This window comes from Pseudophryne corroboree, chromosome 6 (assembly GCF_028390025.1).
Source record: "Pseudophryne corroboree isolate aPseCor3 chromosome 6, aPseCor3.hap2, whole genome shotgun sequence".
Taxonomy (NCBI): domain Eukaryota; kingdom Metazoa; phylum Chordata; class Amphibia; order Anura; family Myobatrachidae; genus Pseudophryne; species Pseudophryne corroboree.
Window position 1 is genome coordinate 838785535 of NC_086449.1, and position 26185 is coordinate 838811719.

The following is a 26185-nucleotide window of genomic DNA, read 5'->3' on the forward strand; positions in this document are numbered from 1 at the left end:
AGAGGATCCCAGCACTGTCACATATAGCACATTACAGTGTATTACAGGGAGGAGAGCTGTATGGGAACACAGGTCTATATGTGACAGGACAGTATAGAGGATCCCAGCACTGTCACATATAGCACATTACAGTGTATTACAGGGAGGAGAGGTGTATGGGAACAAATGTCTATATGTGACAGGACAGTATAGAGGAGCCCAGCACTGTCACATATAGCACATTACAGTGTATTACAGGGAGGAGAGCTGTATGGGAACACAGGTCTATATGTGACAGGACAGTATAGAGGATCCAGCACTGTCACATATAGCACATTACAGTGTATTACAGGGAGAGCTGTATAGGAACACAGGTCTATATGTGACAGGACAGTATAGAGGATCCCAGCACTGTCACATATAGCACATTACAGTGTATTACAGGGAGAGCTGTATGGGAACACAGGTCTATATGTGACAGGACAGTATAGAGGATCCAGCACTGTCACATATAGCACATTACAGTGTATTACAGGGAGGAGAGCTGTATGGGAACACAGGTCTATATGTGACAGGACAGTATAGAGGATCCCAGCACTGTCACATATAGCACATTACAGTGTATTACAGGGAGGAGAGCTGTATGGGAACACAGGTCTATATGTGACAGGACAGTATAGAGGATCCCAGCACTGTCACATATAGCACATTACAGTGTATTACAGGGAGGAGAGCTGTATGGGAACACAGGTCTATATGTGACAGGACAGTATAGAGGAGCCCAGCACTGTCACATATAGCACATTAAAGTGTATTACAGGGAGGAGAGCTGTATGGGAACACAGGTCTATATGTGACAGGACAGTATAGAGGATCCATCACTGTCACATATAGCACATTACAGTGTATTACAGGGAGGAGAGCTGTATGGTAACACAGGTCTATATGTGACAGGCCAGTATAGAGGATCCCAGCGCTGTCACATATAGCACATTACAGTGTATTACAGGGAGGAGAGCTGTATGGGAACACAGGTCTATATGTGACAGGACAGTATAGAGGATCCCAGCACTGTCACATATAGCACATTACAGTGTATTACAGGGAGGAGAGCTGTATGGGAACACAGGTCTATATGTGACAGGACAGTATAGAGGATCCAGCACTGTCACATATAGCACATTACAGTGTATTACAGGGAGGAGAGCTGTATGGGAACACAGGTCTATATGTGACAGGACAGTATAGAGGATCCAGCACTGTCACATATAGCACATTACAGTGTATTACAGGGAGGAGAGCTGTATGGGAACACAGGTCTATATGTGACAGGACAGTATAGAGGATCCCAGCACTGTCACATATAGCACATTACAGTGTATTCCAGGGAGGAGAGCTGTATGGGAACACAGGTCTATATGTGACAGGACAGTATAGAGGATCCCAGCACTGTCACATATAGCACAATACGGTGTATTACAGGGAGGAGAGATGTATGGGAACACAGGTCTATATGTGAAAGGACAGTATAGAGGATCCAGCACTGTCACATATAGCACATTACAGTGTATTACAGGGAGGAGAGCTGTATGGGAACACAGGTCTATATGTGACAGGACAGTATAGAGGATCCAGCACTGTCACATATAGCACATCACAGCGTATTACAGGGAGGAGAGCTGTATGGGAACACAGGTCTATATGTGACAGGACAGTATAGAGGATCCCAGCACTGTCACATATAGCACATTACAGTGTATTACAGGGAGGAGAGCTGTATGGGAACACAGGTCTATATGTGACAGGACAGTATAGAGGATCCCAGCACTGTCACATATAGCACATTACAGTGTATTACAGGGAGGAGAGCTGTATGGGAACACAGGTCTATATGTGACAGGACAGTATAGAGGATCCAGCACTATCACATATAGCACATTACAGTGTATTACAGGGAGGAGAGCTGTATGGGAACACAGGTCTATATGTGACAGGACAGTACAGAGGATCCCAGCACTGTCACATATAGCACATTACAGTGTATTACAGGGAGGAGAGCTGTATGGGAACACAGGTCTATATGTGACAGGACAGTATAGAGGATCCCAGCACAGTCACATATAAGACATTACAGTGTATTACAGGGAGGAGAGCTGTATGGGAACACAGGTCTATATGTGACAGGACAGTATAGAGGATCCCAGCACTGTCACATATAGCACATTACAGTGTATTACAGGGAGGAGAGCTGTATGGGAACACAGGTCTATATGTGTCAGGACAGTATAGAGGATCCCAGCACTGTCACATATAGCACATTACAGTGTATTACAGGGAGGAGAGCTGTATGGGAACACATGTCTATATGTGACAGGACAGTATAGAAGATCCCAGCACTGTCACATACAGCACAATACAGTGTATTACAGGGAGGAGAGGTGTATGGGAACACAGGTGTATATGTGACAGGACAGTATAGAGGATCCCAGCACTGTCACATATAGCACATTACAGTGTATTACAGGGAGGAGAGATGTATGGGAACACATGACTATATGTGACAGGACAGTATAGAGGATCCCAGCACTGTCACATATAGCACATTACAGTGTATTACAGGGAGGAGAGCTGTATGGGAACACAGGTCTATATGTGACAGGACAGTATAGAGGATCCAGCACTGTCACATATAGCACATTACAGTGTATTACAGGGAGGAGAGCTGTATGGGAACACAGGTGTATATGTGACAGGACAGTATAGAGGATCCCAGCACTGTCACATATAGCACATTACAGTGTATTACAGGGAGGAGAGCTGTATGGGAACACAGGTCTATATGTGACAGGACAGTATAGAGGAGCCCAGCACTGTCACATATAGCACATAACAGTGTATTACAGGGAGGAGAGCTGTATGGGAACACAGGTCTATATGTGACAGGACAGTATAGAGGATCCAGCACTGTCACATATAGCACATTACAGTGTATTACAGGGAGGAGAGCTGTATGGGAACACAGGTCTATATGTGACAGGACAGTATAGAGGATCCCAGCACTGTCACATATAGCATATTACAGTGTATTACAGGGAGGAGAGATGTATAGGAACACAGGTCTATATGTGACAGGACAGTATAAAGGATCCCAGCACTGTCACATATAGCACATTACAGTGTATTACAGGGAGGAGAGCTGTATGGGAACACAGGTCTATATGTGACAGGACAGTATAGAGGATCCCAGCACTGTCACATATAGCACATTACAGTGTATTACAGGGAGGAGAGCTGTATGGGAACACAGGTGTATATGTGACAGGACAGTATAGAGGATCCCAGCACTGTCACATATAGCACATTACAGTGTATTACAGGGAGGAGAGCTGTATGGGAACACAGGTCTATATGTGACAGGACAGTATAGATGATCCAGCACTGTCACATATAGCACATTACAGTGTATTACAGGGAGGAGAGCTGTATGGGAACACAGGTCTATATGTGACAGGACAGTATAGAGGATCCCAGCACTGTCACATATAGCACATTACAGTGTATTACATGGACGAGAGCTGTATGGGAACACAGGTGTATATGTGACAGGACAGTATAGAGGATCCCAGCACTGTCACATATAGCACATTACAGTGTATTACAGGGAGGAGAGATGTTTGGGAACACAGGTGTATATGTGACAGGACAGTATAGAGGAGCCCAGCACTGTCACATATAGCACATTACAGTGTATTACAGGGAGGAGAGCTGTATGGGAACACAGGTCTATATGTGACAGGACAGTATAAAGGATCCCAGCACTGTCACATATAGCACATTACAGTGTATTACAGGGAGGAGAGCTGTATGGGAACACAGGTGTATATGTGACAGGACAGTATAGAGGATCCCAGCACAGTCACATATAGCACATTACAATGTATTACAGGGAGGAGAGCTGTATGGGAACACATGTCTATATGTGACAGGACAGTATAGAGGATCCCAGCACTGTCACATATAGCACATTACAGTGTATTACAGGGAGGAGAGATGTATGGGAACACAGGTCTATATGTGACAGGACAGTATAGAGGATCCCAGCACTGTCACATATAGCACATTACAGTGTATTACAGGGAGGAGAGCTGTATGGGAACACAGGTGTATATGTGACAGGACAGTATAGAGGATCCAGCACTGTCACATATAGCACATTACAGTGTATTACAGGGAGGAGAGCTATATGGGAACACAGGTCTATATGTGACAGAACAGTATAGAGGATCCAGCACTGTCACATATAGCACATTACAGTGTATTACAGGGAGGAGAGCTGTATGGGAACACAGGTCTATATGTGACAGGACAGTATAGAGGATCCAGCACTGTCACATATAGCACATTACAGCGTATTACAGGGAGGAGAGATGTATGGGAACACAGGTCTATATGTGACAGGACAGTATAGAGCAGGGGTAGCCAACCAGTCAGAGTCAAAGAGCCAAAAAATCTTGTTAGGTACGTCAAAGAGCCGAAGGTGAGCATGCACAAATGGGGTGTGGCCTTGTGCCCGCTAGGCCACACCCTGGTATAATATACATTGAAAAATCCAGACCCACATAAATACATTTTTAAAGCCAGATCCAACATAAAATACATTGAAGAAGTCACTTCCGCATAAAATAATTGAAAAAGCCAGAACCATATAAAATATAATGAAAGACTTTTCACATAGTACACTTCAGCTCTCCAATATGTCACTTCAGCCAGCACCCTGCTGTGTCACTCCAGTCAGCTCCCCCATGTGTCACTCCTGCTAGCACCCTCCTATGTCACTTCTTTCAGCTTTCCCATGTGTCACTCCTGCTACCACCCTCCTGTGTCACTTCATCCAGCTCTCCCACGTGTCACTCCTGCTAGCACCCTCCTATGTCACTTCTTCCAGCTTTCCCATGTGTCACTCCTGCTACCACCCTCCTGTGTCACTTCATCCAGCCTTCCCATGTGTCACTCCAGCTACCACCCTCCTATGTCACTCCAGCCAGCTCTCCCATGTGTCACTCCAGCTACCACCCTCCTATGTCACTTCATCCAGCTCTCCCATGTGTCACTCCTGCTAGCACCCTCCTATGTCACTTCATCCAGCTCTCCCATGTGTCACTCCTGCTAGCACCCTCATGTGTCACTTCATCCAGCTTTCCCATGTGTCACTCCTGCTAGCACCCTCCTACGTCACTTCATCCAGCTCTCCCATGTGTCACTCCTGCTAGCACCCTCCTATGTCACTTCATCCAGCCTTCCCATGTGTCACTCCTGCTACCACCCTCCTATGTCACTCCAGCCAGCTCTCCCATGTGTCACTCCTGCTAGCACCCTCATGTGTCACTTCATCCAGCTTTCCCATGTGTCACTCCTGCTAACACCCTCCTATGTCACTCCAGCCAGCTCTCCCATGTGTCACTCCTGCTAGCACCCTCATGTGTCACTTCATCCAGCTTTCCCATGTGTCACTCCTGCCAGCACCCTCCTATGTCACTTCATCCAGCCTTCCCATGTGTCACTCCCGCTACCACCCCCCTATGTCTCTTCATCCAGCTTTCCCATGTGTCACTCCTGCTAGCACCCTCCTATGTCACTTCATCCAGCTTTCCCATATGTCACTCCTGCTAGACCCCTCCTATGTCACTTCATCCAGCTTTCCCATGTGTCACTCCTGCTAGACCCCTCATATGTCACTTCAGAAGCCCCCCCCCCCCCCCCAACTCATGCCATTGTAGCAGCTCCTTATTACCCCTTTCACACCGCACAAATATCCCGGTTTCGACCCGGGTTGGTGTGCATTGTGAATGGGCCATGGTCGAATTCCTGGGTTGCCTGACCTGATAATTCAACCCGCGTTATAAGCAGTGTTATTTCTCGGTTGAAAACCAGGGCAGTGGCAGCGTAAATGGGTTCCCGGGTCGATGGGACCCGTTTACTACATAGGGAGAGGCGGCACAGAGATGAGCTCATCTCCCAACGCCGCCTCCACCCCCGCTGCCGCACCCCCCCCCTTTCCCCCCTGCAGCTATGGCAACCAACCCAGCAAATTGCTGGGTCTGTAAGCCACCTGTTAGGGTCCAACCCGGGAAGGACCATTTCTAATTCCCGGGTGGGATCATGCATTGGCGATGTGAAAGGGGCTTAAGGATCCTCTATTTGACGGTGGGTGTTTTATCTCTAGTATCTGGCTTCCTCAGTCCACAGCCCTCGTAGTGCTTCCGCATGTCTTTCTGGAGTACAGTGGTTACCGGATCTATTGTGGTAATGTGACTTCAAGTGTCGGGAGCCACATTTAAAGAAAGAAAGAGCCACATGCGGCTCAAGAGCCACAGGTTGGCCACCCCTGGTATAGAGGATCCAGCACTGTCACATATAGCACATTACAGTGTATTACAGGGAGGAGAGATGTATGGGAACACAGGTGTATATGTGACAGGACAGTATATAGGAACCTGATACATGATGCTACTGTGTGTATAGGGTAATGGTGTGCATTATGCTGTGGAGCTAATCCGCCGCTGTGTATATTAAGTCCCAGCACTATGGAGGCGCAGAATCTGCGAGTGAACATGGCTGCCTGTACATTACATGCTATGTCGCCGCTGCAGCCACCTCTGCACAACAGACCCAACAACTCTGCCTGATGCTGTAAATAAATGGTGAAAGAGAGAGGACGCTACCCTGGTACCTGGAGGAGGTTGTGTCAGTGGGTTTAATACTGCCGCTGCGGTCTCTTCTCACCGGTGCTGGTTCTAGAGTTGGTAAACCGGTGGCCGATGTGGTTGTGGTCCACGTGGAAGAGACCCTCCGCAACAGTCCTGATGGCAGACTCCTCCGTAACCGCTGGAGACAAAGACAGAGATGTTTCCCGGACACTGATACATCCTGCGGGAGACGGCGTCACATTCACCACATATATTCCCTATGCTGGACCCCAACAACGACTCAATCTCCTAATAATTGTCATCTCACAGCCAGAGCGCGCCAGTCACGCTGGAATATAATGTGACGCTATTCTGCGTCATCTGCCCGTATTACGCATCAATAATCAGCTGTGCCATCCACAAATACATGTAACAGGCAGAAGCTGGCAGCCGGGGCGGTCACCCAGGGGCCCCCCACACTTGGGGGGCCCCCACACATAGCTACATCACCACTGCGCAGGCACATATGTGACCTGGGGTGTCTGCGTGTCAAAAGGAGAACTGGGGGCGCTACAGTGTGTATAACACATTATACTTACATCGCCAACACATCTTACTGACAGGCCTAATGCTAGGGGCCCGCACAGGGGCCCCACAGACCTTACTCCGGCCCCATCGCCAACACATCTTACTGACAGACCTAATGCTAGGGGCCCGCACAGACCTTACTCCGGCCCCATCGCCAACACATCTTACTGACAGACCTAATGCTAGTGGCCCGCACAGGGGCCCGCACAGACCTTACTCCAGCCCCATCGCCAACACATCTTACTGACAGACCTAATGCTAGGGGCCCGCACAGACCTTACTCCGGCCCCATCGCCAACACATCTTACTGACAGACCTAATGCTAGGGGCCCGCACAGACCTTACTCCGGCCCCATCGCCAACACATCTTACCGACAGACCTAATGCTAGGGGCCCGCACAGACCTTACTCCGGCCCCATCGCCAACACATCTTACTGACAGACCTAATGCTAGGGGCCTGCACAGGGGCCCCACAGACCTTACTCTGGCCCCATCGCCAACACATCTTACTGACAGACCTAATGCTAGGGACCCGCACAGACCTTACTCTGGCCCCATCGCCAACACATCTTACTGACAGGCCTAATGCTAGGGGCCCCACAGACCTTACTCCGGCCCCATCGCCAACACATCTTACTGACAGACCTAATGCTAGGGGCCCGCACAGACCTTACTCCGGCCCCATCGCCAACACATCTTACTGACAGACCTAATGCTAGGGGCCCGCACAGACCTTACTCCGGCCCCATCGCCAACACATCTTACTGACAGACCTAATGCTAGGGGCCCGCACAGACCTTACTCCGGCCCCATCGCCAACACATCTTACTGACAGACCTAATGCTAGGGGCCCGCACAGACCTTACTCCGGCCCCATCGCCAACACATCTTACTGACAGACCTAATGCTAGGGGCCCGCACAGACCTTACTCCGGCCCCATCGCCAACACATCTTACTGACAGGCCTAATGCTAGGGGCCCGCACAGGGGCCCCACAGACCTTACTCCGGCCCCATCGCCAACACATCTTACTGACAGACCTAATGCTAGGGGCCCGCACAGACCTTACTCCGGCCCCATCGCCAACACATATTACTGACAGACCTAATGCTAGGGGCCCGCACAGACCTTACTCCGGCCCCATCGCCAACACATCTTACTGACAGACCTAATGCTAGGGGCCCGCACAGGGGCCCCACAGACCTTACTCCGGCCCCATCGCCAACACATCTTACTGACAGACCTAATGCTAGGGGCCCGCACAGACCTTACTCCGGCCCCATCGCCAACACGTCTTACTGACAGACCTAATGCTAGCGGCCCGCACAGGGGCCCCACAGACCTTACTCCGGCCCCATCGCCAACACATCTTACTGACAGACCTAATGCTAGGGGCCCGCACAGACCTTACTCCGGCCCCATCGCCAACACATCTTACTGACAGACCTAATGCTAGGGGCCCGCACAGACCTTACCCCGGCCCCATCGCCAACACATCTTACTGACAGGCCTAATGCTAGGGGCCCGCACAGGGGCCCCACAGACCTTACTCCGGCCCCATCGCCAACACATCTTACTGACAGACCTAATGCTAGGGGCCCGCACAGACCTTACTCCGGCCCCATCGCCAACACATATTACTGACAGACCTAATGCTAGGGGCCCGCACAGACCTTACTCCGGCCCCATCGCCAACACATCTTACTGACAGACCTAATGCTAGGGGCCCGCACAGGGGCCCCACAGACCTTACTCCGGCCCCATCGCCAACACATCTTACTGACAGACCTAATGCTAGGGGCCCGCACAGACCTTACTCCGGCCCCATCGCCAACACGTCTTACTGACAGACCTAATGCTAGGAGCCCGCACAGGGGCCCCACAGACCTTACTCCGGCCCCATCGCCAACACATCTTACTGACAGACCTAATGCTAGGGGCCCGCACAGACCTTACTCCGGCCCCATCGCCAACACATCTTACTGACAGACCTAATGCTAGGGGCCCGCACAGGGGCCCTACAGACCTTACTCTGGCCCCATCGCCAACACATCTTACTGACAGACCTAATGCTAGGGGCCCGCACAGGGGCCCCACAGACCTTACTCCGGCCCCATCGCCAACACATCTTACTGACAGACCTAATGCTAGGGGCCCGCACAGACCTTACTCCAGCCCCATCGCCAACACATCTTACTGACAGACCTAATGCTAGGGGCCCGCACAGACCTTACTCCGGCCCCATCGCCAACACATCTTACTGACAGACCTAATGCTAGGGGTCCGCACAGACCTTACTCCGGCCCCATCGCCAACACATCTTACTGACAGACCTAATGCTAGGGGCCCGCACAGGGGCCCAACAGACCTTACTCCGGCCCCATCGCCAACATATCTTACTGACAGACCTAATGCTAGGGGCCCGCACAGGGGCCCAACAGACCTTACTCCGGCCCCATCGCCAACACATCTTACTGACAGACCTAATGCTAGGGGCCCGCACAGACCTTACTCCAGCCCCATCGCCAACACATCTTACTGACAGACCTAATGCTAGGGGCCCGCACAGGGGCCCAACAGACCTTACTCCGGCCCCATCGCCAACACATCTTACTGACGGACCTAATGCTAGGGGCCCGCACAGGGGCCCGCACAGACCTTACTCCGGCCCCATCGCCAACACATCTTACTGACAGATCTAATGCTAGGGGCCCGCACAGACCTTACTCCGGCCCCATCGCCAACACATCTTACTGACAGACCCAATGCTAGGGGCCCGCACAGACCTTACTCCGGCCCCATCGCCAACACATCTTACTGACAGACCTAATGCTAGGGGCCCGCACAGACCTTACTCCGGCCCCATCGCCAACACATCTTACTGACAGACCTAATGCTAGGGGCCCCACAGACCTTACTCCGGCCCTATCGCCAACACATCTTACTGACAGACCTAATGCTAGGGGCCCGCACAGACCTTACTCCAGCCCCATCGCCAACACATCTTACTGACAGACCTAATGCTAGGGGCCCGCACAGACCTTACTCCAGCCCCATCGCCAACACATCTTACTGACAGACCTAATGCTAGGGGCCCGCACAGGGGCCCAACAGACCTTACTCCGGCCCCATCGCCAACACATCTTACTGACGGACCTAATGCTAGGGGCCCGCACAGGGGCCCGCACAGACCTTACTCCGGCCCCATCGCCAACACATCTTACTGACAGATCTAATGCTAGGGGCCCGCACAGACCTTACTCCGGCCCCATCGCCAACACATCTTACTGACAGACCTAATGCTAGGGGCCCGCACAGACCTTACTCCGGCCCCATCGCCAACACATCTTACTGACAGACCTAATGCTAGGGGCCCGCACAGACCTTACTCCGGCCCCATCGCCAACACATCTTACTGACAGACCTAATGCTAGGGGCCCCACAGACCTTACTCCGGCCCTATCGCCAACACATCTTACTGACAGACCTAATGCTAGGGGCCCGCACAGACCTTACTCCGGCCCCATCGCCAACACATCTTACTGACAGACCTAATGCTAGGGGCCCCACAGACCTTACTCTGGCCCCATCGCCAACACATCTTACTGACAGACCTAATGCTAGGGGCCCGCACAGACCTTACTCCGGCCCCATCGCCAACACATCTTACTGACAGACCTAATGCTAGGGGCCCGCACAGACCTTACTCCGGCCCCATCGCCAACACATCTTACTGACAGACCTAATGCTAGGGGCCCGCACAGGGGCCCCACAGACCTCACTCTGGCCCCATCGCCAACACATCTTACTGACAGACCTAATGCTAGGGGCCCGCACAGACCTTACTCCGGCCCCATCGCCAACACATCTTACTGACAGACCTAATGCTAGGGGCCCGCACAGGGGCCCGAACAGACCTTACTCCGGCCCCATCGCCAACACATCTTACTGACAGACCTATTGCTAGGGGCCCGCACAGGGGCCCGAACAGACCTTACTCTGGCTCCATCGCCAACACATCTTACTGACAGACCTAATGCTAGGGGCCCGCACAGGGGCCCCACAGACCTTACTCCAGCCCCATCGCCAACACATCTTACTGACAGACCTAATGCTAGGGGCCCGCACAGGGGCCCCACAGACCTTACTCCGGCTCCATCGCCAACACATCTTACTGACATATCTAATGCTAGGGGCCCGCACAGACCTTATTCTGGCCCCATCGCCAACACATCTTACTGACAGACCTAATGCAAGGGGCCCGCACAGGGGCCACACAGACCTTACTCCGGCCCCATCGCCAACACATCTTACTGACAGACCTAATGCAAGGGGCCCGCACAGGGGCCGCACAGACCTTACTCCGGCCCCATCGCCAACACATCTTACTGACAGACCTAATGTTAGGGGCCCGCACAGACCTTACTCCGGCCCCATCGCCAACACATCTTACTGACGGACCTAATGATAGGGGCCCGCACAGGGGCCCGCACAGACCTTACTCCGGCCCCATCGCCAACACATCTTACTGACAGACCTAATGTTAGGGGCCCGCACAGACCTTACTCCGGCCCCATCGCCAACACATCTTACTGACGGACCTAATGCTAGGGGCCCGCACAGGGGCCGCACAGACCTTACTCCGGCTTCATCGCCAGCACATCTTACTGACAGATCTAATGCTAGGGGCCCGCACAGACCTTACTCTGGCCCCATCGCCAACACATCTTACTGACAGACCTAATGCTAGGGGCCCCACAGACCTTACTCCGGCCCTATCGCCAACACATCTTACTGACGGACCTAATGCTAGGGGCCCGCACAGGGGCCCGCACAGACCTTACTCCGGCCCCATCGCCAACACATCTTACTGACAGATCTAATGCTAGGGGCCCGCACAGACCTTACTCCGGCCCCATCGCCAACACATCTTACTGACAGACCTAATGCTAGGGGCCCGCACAGGGGTCCCACAGACCTTACTCTGGCCCCATCGCCAACACATCTTACTGACAGACCTAATGCTAGAGGCCCGCACAGACCTTACTCCGGCCCCATCGCCAACACATCTTACTGACAGACCTAATGCAAGGGGCCCGCACAGGGGCCCGCACAGACCTTACTCCAGCCCCATCGCCAACACATCTTACTGACAGACCTAATGCTAGGGGCCCGCACAGGGGCCCGAACAGACCTTACTCTGGCTCCATCGCCAACACATCTTACTGACAGACCTAATGCTAGGGGCCCGCACAGAGGCCCCACAGACCTTACTCTGGCTCCGTCGCCAACACATCTTACTGACAGACCTAATGCTAGGGGCCCGCACAGGGGCCCCACAGACCTTACTCCGGCTCCATCGCCAGCACATCTTACTGACATATCTAATGCTAGGGGCCCGCACAGACCTTACTCTGGCCCCATCGCCAACACATCTTACTGACAGACCTAATGCAAGGGGCCCGCACAGGGGCCGCAAAGACCTTACTCCGGCCCCATCGCCAACACATCTTACTGACAGACTTAATGCAAGGGGCCCGCACAGGGGCCGCACAGACCTTACTCTGGCCCCATCGCCAACACATCTTACTGACAGACCTAATGCAAGGGGCCCGCACAGGGGCCGCACAGACCTTACTCCGGCCCCATCGCCAACACATCTTACTGACAGACCTAATGCTAGGGGCCCGCACAGACCTTACTCCGGCCCCATCGCCAACACATCTTACTGACAGACCTAATGCTAGGTGCCCGCACAGGGGCCCGCACAGACCTTACTCCGGCCCCATCGCCAACACATCTTACTGACAGACCTAATGCTAGGGGCCCGCACAAGGACCCACAGACCTTACTCCGGCCCCATCGCCAACACATCTTACTGACAGACTTAATGCTAGGAGCCCGCACAGACCTTACTCCGGCCCCATCGCCAACACATCTTACTGACAGACCTAATGCTAGGGACCCGCACAGGGGCCCGCACAGACCTTACTCCGGCCCCATCACCAACACATCTTACTGACAGACTTAATGCTAGGGGCCCGCACAGACCTTACTCCGGCCCAATCGCCAACACATCTTACTGACAGACCTAATGCTAGGGGCCCGCACAGACCTTACTCCGGCCCCATCGCCAACACATCTTACTGACAGGCCTAATGCCAGGGGGCCGCACACAGACATCACTCCGGCTCCATCGCCAACACATCTTACTGACAGACCTAATGCTAGGGGCCCACACAGGGCCCCCACAGGGCCCCCACAGACCTTACTCCGGCCCCATCGCCAACACATCTTACTGACAGGCCTAATGCTAGGGGCCCGCACAGGGGCCGCACACAGACCTCACTCCGGCTCCATCGCCAACACATCTTACTGACGGACCTAATGCTAGGGGCCCACACAGGGGCCCCACAGACCTTACTCCGGCCCCATCGCCAACACATCTTACTGACAGACCTAATGCTAGGGGCCCGCACAGGGGCCCCACAGACCTTACTCCGGCCCCATCGCCAACACATCTTACTGACAGACCTAATGCTAGGGGCCCCACAGACCTTACTCCGGCCCCATCGCCAACACATCTTACTGACAGACCTAATGCTAGGGGCCCGCACAGACCTTACTCCGGCCGCATCGCCAACACATCTTACTGACAGACCTAATGCTAGGGGCCCGCACAGGGACCCACAGACCTTACTCCGGCCCCATCGCCAACACATCTTACTGACAGACCTAATGCTAGGGGCCCGCACAGGGACCCACAGACCTTACTCCGGCCCCATCGCCAACACATCTTACTGACAGACCTAATGCTAGGGGCCCCACAGACCTTACTCCGGCCCCATCGCCAACACATCTTACTGACAGACCTAATGCTAGGGGCCCGCACAGACCTTACTCCGGCCCCATCGCTAACACATCTTATTGACAGACCTAATGCTAGGGGCCCGCACAGGGACCCACAGACCTTACTCCGGCCCCATCGCCAACACATCTTACTGACAGACCTAATGCTAGGGGCCCGCACAGACCTTACTCCGGCCCCATCGCTAACACATCTTACTGACAGACCTAATGCTAGGGGCCCGCACAGGGGCCCACAGACCTTACTCCGGCCCCATCGCCAACACATCTTACTGACAGACTTAATGCTAGGGGCCCGCACAGACCTTACTCCGGCCCCATCGCCAACACATCTTACTGACAGACCTAATGCTAGGGGCCCGCACAGACCTTACTCCGGCCCCATCGCTAACACATCTTACTGACAGACCTAATGCTAGGGGCCCGCACAGGGGCCCAACAGACCTTACTCCGACCCCATCGCCAACACATCTTACTGACAGACTTAATGCTAGGGGCCCGCACAGACCTTACTCCGGCCCCATCGCCAACACATCTTACTGACAGACCTAATGCTAGGGGCCCGCACAGACCTTACTCTGGCCCCATCGCCAACACATCTTACTGACAGACCTAATGCTAGGGGCCCGCACAGGGACCCACAAACCTTACTCCGGCCCCATCGCCAACACATCTTACTGACAGACCTAATGCTAGGGGCCCGCACAGACCTTACTCCGGCCCCATCGCTAACACATCTTATTGACAGACCTAATGCTAGGGGCCCGCACAGGGACCCACAGACCTTACTCCGGCCCCATCGCCAACACATCTTACTGACAGACCTAATGCTAGGGGCCCGCACAGACCTTACTCCGGCCCCATCGCTAACACATCTTACTGACAGACCTAATGCTAGGGGCCCGCACAGGGGCCCGCACAGACCTTACTCCGGCCCCATCGCCAACACCTCTTACTGACAGACCTAATACTAGGGGCCTGCACAGACCTTACTCCGGCCCCATCGCCAACACATCTTACTGACAGACCTAATGCTAGGGGCCCGCACAGGGGCCCAACAGAGCTTACTCCGGCCCCATCGCCAACACATCTTACTGACAGACTTAATGCTAGGGGCCCGCACAGACCTTACTCCGGCCCCATCGCCAACACATCTTACTGACAGACCTAATGCTAGGGGCCCGCACAGACCTTACTCTGGCCCCATCGCCAACACATCTTACTGACAGACTTAATGCTAGGGGCCCGCACAGACCTTACTCCGGCCCCATCGCCAACACATCTTACTGACAGACCTAATGCTAGGGGCCCGCACAGACCTTACTCCGGCCCCATCGCCAACACATCTTACTGACAGACCTAATGCTAGGGACCCGCACAGGGGCCCCACAGACCTTACTCCGGCCCCATCGCCAACACATCTTACTGACAGACCTAATGCTAGGGGCCCGCACAGGGGCCGCACAGACCTTACTCCGGCCCCATCGCCAACACATCTTACTGACAGACCTAATGCTAGGGCCCGCACAGACCTTACTCCGGCCCCATCGCCAACACATCTTACTGACAGACCTAATGCTAGGGGCCCACACAGGGGCCGCACAGACCTTACTCCGGCCCCATCGCCAACACATCTTACTGACAGACCTAATGCTAGGGGCCCGCACAGGGGCCGCACAGACCTTACTCCGGCCCCATCGCCAACACATCTTACTGACAGACCTAATGCTAGGGGCCCGCACAGACCTTACTCCGGCCCCATCGCCAACACATCTTACTGACAGACCTAATGCTAGGGGCCCGCACAGGGGCCCGCACAGACCTTACTCCGGCCCCATCGCCAACACATCTTACTGACAGACCTAATGCTAGGGACCCGCACAGGGGCCCGCACAGACCTTACTCCAGCCCCATCGCCAACACATCTTACTGACAGACCTAATGCTAGGGGCCCGCACAGACCTTACTCCGGCCCCATCGCCAACACATCTTACTGACAGACCTAATGCTAGGGACCCGCACAGACCTTACTCCGGCCCCATCGCCAACACATCTTACTGACAGACTTAATGCTATGGGCCCACACAGACCTTACTCCGGCCCCATCGCCAACACATCTTACTGACAGACCTAATGCTAGGGGCCGCACACAGACCTTACTCCGGCCCCATCGCCAACACATCTTACTGACAGACCTAATGCTAGGGGCCCGCACAGGGGCCGCACACAGACCTTACTCCGGCCCCATCGCCAACACATCTTACTGACAGACTTAATGCTAGGGGCCCGCACAGGGCCCCACACAGACTTCACTCCGGCCCCTTTGCCAACACATCTTACTGACGGACCTAATGCTAGGGGCCCGCACAGGGGCCCCAAAGACCTTACTCCGGCCCCATTGCCAACACATCTTACTGACAGACTTAATGCTAGGGGCCCGCACAGACCTTACTCCGGCCGCATCGCCAACACATCTTACTGACAGACTTAATGCTAGGGGCCCGCACAGACCTTACTCCGGCCCCATCGCCAACACATCTTACTGACAGACCTAATGCTAGGGGCCCACACAGGGGCCGCACAGACCTTACTCCGGCCCCATCGCCAACACATCTTACTTACAGACCTAATGCTAGGGACCCGCACAGGGGCCCGCACAGACCTTACTCCGGCCCCATCGCCAACACATCTTACTGACAGACTTAATGCTAGGGGCCCGCACAGACCTTACTCCGGCCCCATCGCCAACACATCTTACTGACAGACCTAATGCTAGGGGCCCGCACAGGGGCCCCACAGACCTTACTCCGGCCCCATCGCCAACACATCTTACTGACAGACTTAATGCTAGGGGCCCGCACAGACCTTACTCCGGCCCCATCGCCAACACATCTTACTGACAGACTTAATGCTAGGGGCCCGCACAGACCTTACTCCGGCCCCATCGCCAACACATCTTACTGACAGACTTAATGCTAGGGGCCCGCACAGACCTTACTCTGGCCCCATCGCCAACACATCTTACTGACAGACTTAATGCTAGGGGCCCGCACAGACCTTACTCCGGCCCCATCGCCAACATCTTACTGACAGACTTAATACATAGTAACATAGTAACATAGTATCTGAGGTTGAAAAAAGACAATTGTCCATTGAGTTCAACCTATTTGTGGTCTCCTATGCATGATGAATGTTAGGAGCCCGCACAGGGGCCCCACAGACCTTACTCCGGCTCCATCGCCAACACATCTTACTGACAGAGCTAATGCTAGGGGCCCGCACAGACCTTACTCCGGCCGCATCGCCAACACATCTTACTGACAGACCTAATGCTAGGGGCCCGCACAGGGGCCGCACACAGACCTTCCTCCGGCCCCATCGCCAACACATCTTACTGACAGTCTTAATGCTAGGGGCCCGCACAGGGCCCCACACAGACCTCACTCCGGCCCCTTTGCCAACACATCTTACTGACGGACCTAATGCTAGGGGCCCGCACAGGGGCCCAACAGACCTTACTCCGGCCCCATCGCCAACACATCTTACTGACAGACCTAATGCTAGGGGCCCGCACAGACCTTACTCCGGCCCCATCGCCAACACATCTTACTGACAGACTTAATGCTAGGGGCCCGCACAGACCTTACTCCGGCCCCATCGCCAACACATCTTACTGACAGACTTAATGCTAGGGGCCCGCACAGACCTTACTCCGGCCCCATCGCCAACACATCTTACTGACAGACTTAATGCTAGGGGCCCGCACAGACCTTACTCCGGCCCCATCGCCAACACATCTTACTGACAGACCTAATGCTAGGGGCCCGCACAGACCTTACTCCGGCCCCATCGCCAACACATCTTACTGACAGTCTTAATGCTAGGTGCCCGCACAGGGACCCACACAGACCTCACTCCGGCCCCTTCGCCAACACATCTTACTGACGGACCTAATGCTAGGGGCCCGCACAGGGGCCCAACAGACCTTACTCCGGCCCCATCGCCAACACATCTTACTGACAGACCTAATGCTAGGGGCCCGCACAGACCTTACTCCGGCCCCATCGCCAACACATCTTACTGACAGACTTAATGCTAGGGGCCCGCACAGACCTTACTCCGGCCCCATCGCCAACACATCTTACTGACAGACTTAATGCTAGGGGCCCGCACAGACCTTACTCCGGCCCCATCGCCAACACATCTTACTGACAGACCTAATGCTAGGGGCCCGCACAGACCTTACTCCGGCCCCATCGCCAACACATCTTACTGACAGTCTTAATGCTAGGGGCCTGCACAGGGCCCCACACAGACCTCACTCCGGCCCCTTTGCCAACACATCTTACTGACGGACCTAATGCTAGGGGCCCGCACAGGGGCCCAACAGACCTTACTCCGGCCCCATCGCCAACACATCTTACTGACAGACCTAATGCTAGGGGCCCGCACAGACCTTACTCCGGCCCCATCGCCAACACATCTTACTGACAGACTTAATGCTAGGGGCCCGCACAGACCTTACTCCGGCCCCATCGCCAACACATCTTACTGACAGACCTAATGCTAGGAGCCCGCACAGACCTTACTCCGGCCCCATCGCCAACACATCTTACTGACAGACTTAATGCTAGGGGCCCGCACAAGGGCCCACCAGAGTTTACTCCGGTCCCGATGGCACGTGAGACAAGCTACTGTTATTTTTACCTTCGGTATGGTCATCTTGTCGCCTTTTTCGGACCCTTCCTCTGAATCAGAGCAGACGTAGTTCTCGTTGAAGGTGACCAGAGGGTTGCCTCTCGGCTTGTGGATGGGCTGGAAGCTTAGCTGGGTGCTTAGCAGGTTGCTGACGGCCCGTAATGAGGTGCAGACGTGGGGGGGTAACGAGGCGTCCGCTAGTAAATCTGTGATGAGGCCGTGGGCTTCCCCCATGACAGCAATGTCTACAGTGATGCTGGTACCAGACGACTGAAACGAGAAGAGACGCAACGTCACAATCAGCAGAATCTGGGAGGATGAGACCGTGTCATATCCAGCGTCACAATTCATCTAAACAAGTGACATCATCACACAGGGGACATTATGGCGGATGATCTAGAATTATAGTCTCCTGTGTGACTGCTGGCCGTGAGCCGTCACCTTCCTCTATCAGACACATTTTCACCAATATCTATACAGCAGGCTGTTACTTAGGAGACTGCAAGTTAGTAAATAGGGAAAGCTCTCAGCACATGGATGGACCCAGAGTGTGACGGGCAGAGAGGAGGCTCCGTGTATGCGTCCATGGACTGCGATAGTACAGTGTAACATCCAATAGGAGAGTGACGGGGAGCAGGTGGAATACTGCGATTCCTCCAGATAACCAGAAGTCAGTCTGGAATTATTATGGACTGATTTATAAACACGTTCAATGAACTGAATCACCGTAATCACTACAGGAAACCCATCTGAGGCCGGGACGTGAAGGTGTGCGCACGTGGTTGTTACGGGAACATGACATCCAGTTACCGCATACGATAATCTGATCACGGCGGTGACTGGGGACAGGGGGATGGGGGGGGGGGGGGATTCACACATCCCAAACCACCGGGAATGAGCGCAGCTGTGTATTCGCTATAAGGGGTCTATTTACCCCCTTTTCAGGCGTATTCCTCTGCAGCGCTCTGTTATGTCGCATCGCACCCCCCCATAGTGTGGTAATAGAAGCCTGAGCAATTTATCAAACTGTGATAAACTCTGCCCCCAACAATTCAGGGAACGGTGACAACACAACATGATCTGCGGTTCCCCACCCGCCAACCTGGACCTCAGGCTTCTGAGTCTGGTCTATATGGCCCAGAGCAGAGCCGGCCCTAACCAATATGATGCCCTAGGCAAGATTTTGGCTGGTGCCCCCCTAGCACCGCCGCTAGTTCCCCTTCTGACCCTGCACCCCTTTCCCAGCACCATCACCCCTCACCCATAGCAGTATTTTGGTGTTCCTACCACCTATATTTTAAAAAGGAACAGTGCGCACATTCAGCGCACAGCTCAAAAAGGGGTGTGTTTTTGCTGGGGAGGGGCATGGCCACACAATAGTTACCCCAATTCCAATTACGCCACATAGTACTGCAACTTTATTCACATTTGATCATGCGATAGTGTCCCTTATTCACGTTACATCCCACAGTGTATGACTTTACCTTACATACGTTACTCCTCACAGTAGAGCCCCTTATTCACATTACATCACACTGAATTGCTCCTTATTCACATTACACACACCATATTGCTCTTTATTCTCATTACACCACACCACATTGCTCTTTATTCTCATTACACCCCACCATATTGCTCCTTATTCACATTACACCACACCATATTGCTCTTTATTCTCATTACACCACACCATATTGCTCTTTATTCTCATTACACCCCACCATATTGCTCCTTATTCACATTACACCACACCATATTGCTCTTTATTCACATTACACCACACCATATTGCTCTTTATTCTCATTACACCACAACATATTGCTCCTTATTCACATTACACACACCATATTGCTCTTTATTCTCATTACACCACACCACATTGCTCTTTATTCTCATTACACCCCACCATATTGCTCCTTATTCACATTACACCACACCATATTGCTCTTTATTCTCATTACACCACACCATATTGCTCTTTATTCTCATTACACCCCACCATATTGCTCCTTATTCACATTACACCACATCATACTGCTCTTTATACACATAATACCACACAGTAATGCTCCTTACACATATGACACACATTATTAATGTCTTTATACAGATAATGACACACATAGTGCCCCTTAAACATATGCCACACATTAATAAAGCATTTATACACATGACACACATAATGCCCCTTACACATATGCAGAACACTATTGCACAACCAACCCACTCACACAGCACTCACACTGCCACTAACACTGTGACCTCTGCCTCTGCTTGGATACAGATGTGTCCTCATACATCTTGCCTCATTACTCCATGCAGCAGGAGATGTCTGGCATGAGTCAGCTGGCAGCTCTGCTAACGTTGGGTGCCATTTTTGACTAAAATGCATCTTATTTACATTACTATGTGGCTAGGGTGCACAAGCAGCTTCTGCTGATTAAAATGATATGCAGCATGCCTGTATTCTGTGTGCGACTGTGGCTGTATCTGCATATGAAATGCTACGTTACAGTGATTTCCAGGATTACACTGTAACGTAGCATTTCGTATGCAGATACAGCCGCAGTCACACACACAGCATATAGGCATGCCGCATATGATTTTAATCAGCAGAAGCTGCTTGTGCCCCTAGGCATAGTATTACCAAATGCCCTGGGCATTTGCCTAGTTTGCCTATGCCTAGGGCCGGCTCTGGCCCAGAGTATCGGATCCTGGATGTTCCAACCTATCCATGCACAACGGTCATAGAATCCCGCGCTATTCCTACCGGCACCTGTGAGCTCAGAACACGGGCCATATGTAATATATCATATTATCACATGGAATATATAATACCATCATATGTAATATGCACTTCCATTTATCATACCATTATACAGAACGCAGCCATTCATCTTATCTGTATGAGAGATTATATATTCAGTGTATACATCACATCCTGCACAGGAAAAGCTTTATACACAACCTGCAACAGAAACCCCACAACCTGGTATCTGTGTAATGTCCGGTGATGTGTACAGTCACAGGCGGATCTACTATGGAACCAATGAAGCTTACACTTCAGGGCCCCTATTCCCGCTGGGGCCCATTTCCTCCTCTTGTGTATATGTACTGTATGGTTATAGCTGGTCACCAATATCACCATGACACCAGGCTTCTAGTACAGTGTAGCTGCTATTACAGCTTGTACGTGTGTCACTTAGTACTGCAGGAGCTGCTGGGAGTTGTAGTCCTCCTCTTGTGTATATGTAGTGTATGGTTATAGCTGGTCACCAGTATCACCATGACACCAGGCTTCTAGTACAGCGTAGCTGCTATTACAGCTTGTATGTGTGTCACTTAGTACTGCAGTAGCTGCTGGGAGTTGTAGTCCTCCTCTTGTGTATATGTACTGTATGGTTATAGCTGGTCACCAATATCACCATGACACAAGGCTTCTAGTACAGCGTAGCTGCTATTACAGCTTGTATGTGTGTCACTTAGTACTGCAGGAGCTGCTGGGAGTTGTAGTCCTCCTCTTGTGTATATGTAGTGTATGGTTATAGCTGGTCACCAATATCACCATGACACCAGGCTTCTAGTACAGTGTAGCTGCTATTACACCTTGTATGTGTGTCACTTAGTACTGCAGGAGCTGCTGGGAGTTGTAGTCCTCCTCTTGTGTATATGTACTGTATGGTTATAGCTGGTCACCAATATCACCATGACACCAGGCTTCTAGTACAGCGTAGCTGCTATTACAGCTTGTATGTGTGTCACTTAGTACTGCAGGAGCTGCTGGGAGTTGTAGTCCACCTCTTGTGTATATGTACTGTATGGTTATAGCTGGTCACCAATATCACCATGACACCAGGCTTCTAGTACAGCGTAGCTGCTATTACAGCTTGTATGTGTGTCACTTAGTACTGCAGGAGCTGCTGGGAGTTGTAGTCCTCCTCTTGTGTATATGTACTGTATGGTTATAGCTGGTCACCAGTATCACCATGACACCAGGGTTCTAGTACAGCGTAGCTGCTATTACAGCTTGTATGTGTGTCACTTAGTACTGCAGGAGCTGCTGGGAGTTGTAGTCCTTCTCTTGTGTGTATATGTACTGTATGGTTATAGCTGGTCACCAATATCACCATTACACCAGGCTTCTAGTACAGCGTAGCTGCTATTACAGCTTGTATGTGTGTCACTTAGTACTGCAGGAGCTGCTGGGAGTTGTAGTCCTCCTCTTGTGTATATGTACTGTATGGTTATAGCTGGTCACCAGTATCACCATGACACCAGGCTACTAGTACAGCGTAGCAGCTATTACAGCTTGTATGTGTGTCACTTAGTACTGCAGGAGCTGCTGGGAGTTGTAGTCCTCCTCTTGTGTGTGTATATGTACTGTATTGTTATAGCTGGTCACCAATATCACCATGACACCAGGCTTCTAGTACAGCGTAGCTGCTATTACAGCTTGTATGTGTGTCACTTAGTACTGTAGGAGCTGCTGGGAGTTGTAGTCCTCCTCTTGTGTATATGTACTGTATGGTTATAGCTGGTCACCAGTATCACCATGACACCAGGCTTCTAGTACAGCGTAGCTGCTATTACAGCTTGTATGTGTGTCACTTAGTACTGCAGGAGCTGCTGGGAGTTGTAGTCCTCCTCTTGTATGTATATATGTACTGTACGGTTATAGCTGGTCACCAGTATCACCATGACACAAGGCTTCTAGTACAGCGTAGCTGCTATTACAGCTTGTATGTGTGTCACTTAGTACTGCAGGAGCTGCTGGGAGTTGTAGTCCTCCTCTTGTGTATATGTACTGTATGGTTATAGCTGGTCACCAATATCACCACGACACCAGGGTTCTAGTACAGCGTAGCTGCTATTACAGCTTGTATGTGTGTCACTTAGTACTGCAGGAGCTGCTGGGAGTTGTAGTCCTCCTCTTGTGTATATATGTACTGTACGGTTATAGCTGGTCACCAGTATCACCATGACACCAGGCTTCTAGTACAGCGTAGCTGCTATTACAGCTTGTATGTGTGTCACTTAGTACTGCAGGAGCTGCTGGGAGTTGTAGTCCTCCTCTTGTGTATATGTACTGTATGGTTATATAGCTAGTCACCAATATCACCATGACACCAGGCTTCTAGTACAGCGTAGCTGCTATTACAGCTTGTATGTGTGTCAGTACTGCAGGAGCTGCTGGGAGTTGTAGTCCTCTTCTTGTGTATATGTACTGTATGGTTATAGCTGGTCACCAATATCACCATGACACCAGGCTTCTAGTACAGCGTAGCTGCTATTACAGCTTGTATGTGTGTCACTTAGTACTGCAGGAGCTGCTGGGAGTTGTAGTCCTCCTCTTGTGTATATGTACTGTATGGTTATAGCTGGTCACCAGTATCACCATGACACCAGGGTTCTAGTACAGCGTAGCTGCTATTACAGCTTGTATGTGTGTCACTTAGTACTGCAGGAGCTGCTGGGAGTTGTAGTCCTTCTCTTGTGTGTATATGTACTGTATGGTTATAGCTGGTCACCAATATCACCATTACACCAGGCTTCTAGTACAGCGTAGCTGCTATTACAGCTTGTATGTGTGTCACTTAGTACTGCAGGAGCTGCTGGGAGTTGTAGTCCTCCTCTTGTGTATATGTACTGTATGGTTATAGCTGGTCACCAGTATCACCATGACACCAGGCTACTAGTACAGCGTAGCAGCTATTACAGCTTGTATGTGTGTCACTTAGTATTGCATGAGCTGCTGGGAGTTGTAGTCCTCCTCTTGTGTGTGTATATGTACTGTATGGTTATAACTGGTCACCAATATCACCATGACACCAGGCTTCTAGTACAGCGTAGCTGCTATTACAGCTTGTATGTGTGTCACTTAGTACTGCAGGAGCTGCTGGGAGGTGTAGTCCTCCTCTTGTGTATATGTAGTGTATGGTTATAGCTGGTCACCAATATCACCATGACACCAGGCTTCTAGTACAGCGTAGCTGCTATTACAGCTTGTATGTGTGTCACTTAGTACTGCAGGAGCTGCTGGGAGTTGTAGTCCTCCTCTTGTGTATATGTACTGTATGGTTATAGCTGGTCACCAGTATCACCATGACACCAGGGTTCTAGTACAGCGTAGCTGCTATTACAGCTTGTATGTGTGTCAGTACTGCAGGAGCTGCTGGGAGTTGTAGTCCTCCTCTTGTGTATATGTACTGTATGGTTATAGCTGGTCACCAATATCACCATGACACCAGGCTTCTAGTACAGCGTAGCTGCTATTACAGCTTGTATGTGTGTCAGTACTGCAGGAGCTGCTGGGAGTTGTAGTCCTCCTCTTGTGTATATGTACTGTATGGTTATAGCTGGTCACCAGTATCACCATGACACCAGGCTTCTAGTACAGGGTAGCTGCTATTACAGTTTGTATGTGTGTCAGTACTGCAGGAGCTGCTGGGAGTTGTAGTCCTCCTCCTGTGTATATGTACTGTATGGTTATAGCTGGTCACCAATATCACCATGACACCAGGCTTCTAGTACAGCGTAGCTGCTATTACAGCCTGTATGTGTGTCATTAGTACTGCAGGAGCTGCTGGGAGTTGTAGTCCTCCTCTTGTGTGTATATGTAGTGTATGGTTATAGCTGGTCACCAGTATCACCATGACACCAGGCTTCTAGTACAGCGTAGCTGCTATTACAGCCTGTATGTGTGTCATTAGTACTGCAGGAGCTGCTGGGAGTTGTAGTCCTCCTCTTGTGTATATGTACTGTATGGTTATAGCTGGTCACCAGTATCACCATGACACCAGGCTTCTAGTACAGCGTAGCTGCTATTACAGCTTGTATGTGTGTCACTTAGTACTGCAGGAGCTGCTGGGAGTTGTAGTCCTCCTCTTGTGTATATGTACTGTATGGTTATAGCTGGTCACCAATATCACCATGACACCAGGGTTCTAGTACAGTGTAGCTGCTATTACAGCTTGTATGTGTGTCACTTAGTACTGCAGGAGCTGCTGGGAGTTGTAGTCCTCCTCTTGTGTATATGTAGTGTATGGTTATAGCTGGTCACCAGTATCACCATGACACCAGGCTTCTAGTACAGCGTAGCTGCTATTACAGCCAGTATGTGTGTCATTAGTACTGCAGGAGCTGCTGGGAGTTGTAGTCCTCCTCTTGTGTATATGTACTGTATGGTTATAGCTGGTCACCAGTATCACCATGACACCAGGCTTCTAGTACAGCGTAGCTGCTATTACAGCTTGTATGTGTGTCACTTAGTACTGCAGGAGCTGCTGGGAGTTGTAGTCCTCCTCTTGTGTATATGTAGTGTATGGTTATAGCTGGTCACCAGTATCACCATGACACCAGGCTTCTA

At 51.8% G+C, this 26185-nt stretch overlaps 1 protein-coding gene across 2 annotated transcripts in view; it reads right to left on the bottom strand.

Annotated features, from left to right (window-relative positions):
• The window catches only part of PDE3A (phosphodiesterase 3A), a 753306-nt gene that overhangs the window by 166107 nt on the left and 561014 nt on the right, over positions 1–26185 (bottom strand). For both annotated transcript variants that reach the window (XM_063929421.1, XM_063929422.1), the window contains exons 3-4: positions 18829–19089; positions 6710–6864 (exon numbers count right to left, since the gene is read on the bottom strand). In XM_063929421.1, coding sequence (XP_063785491.1) covers positions 6710–6864; positions 18829–19089 — 416 coding nt within the window. The remainder of the gene's footprint in view (positions 1–6709; positions 6865–18828; positions 19090–26185) is intronic.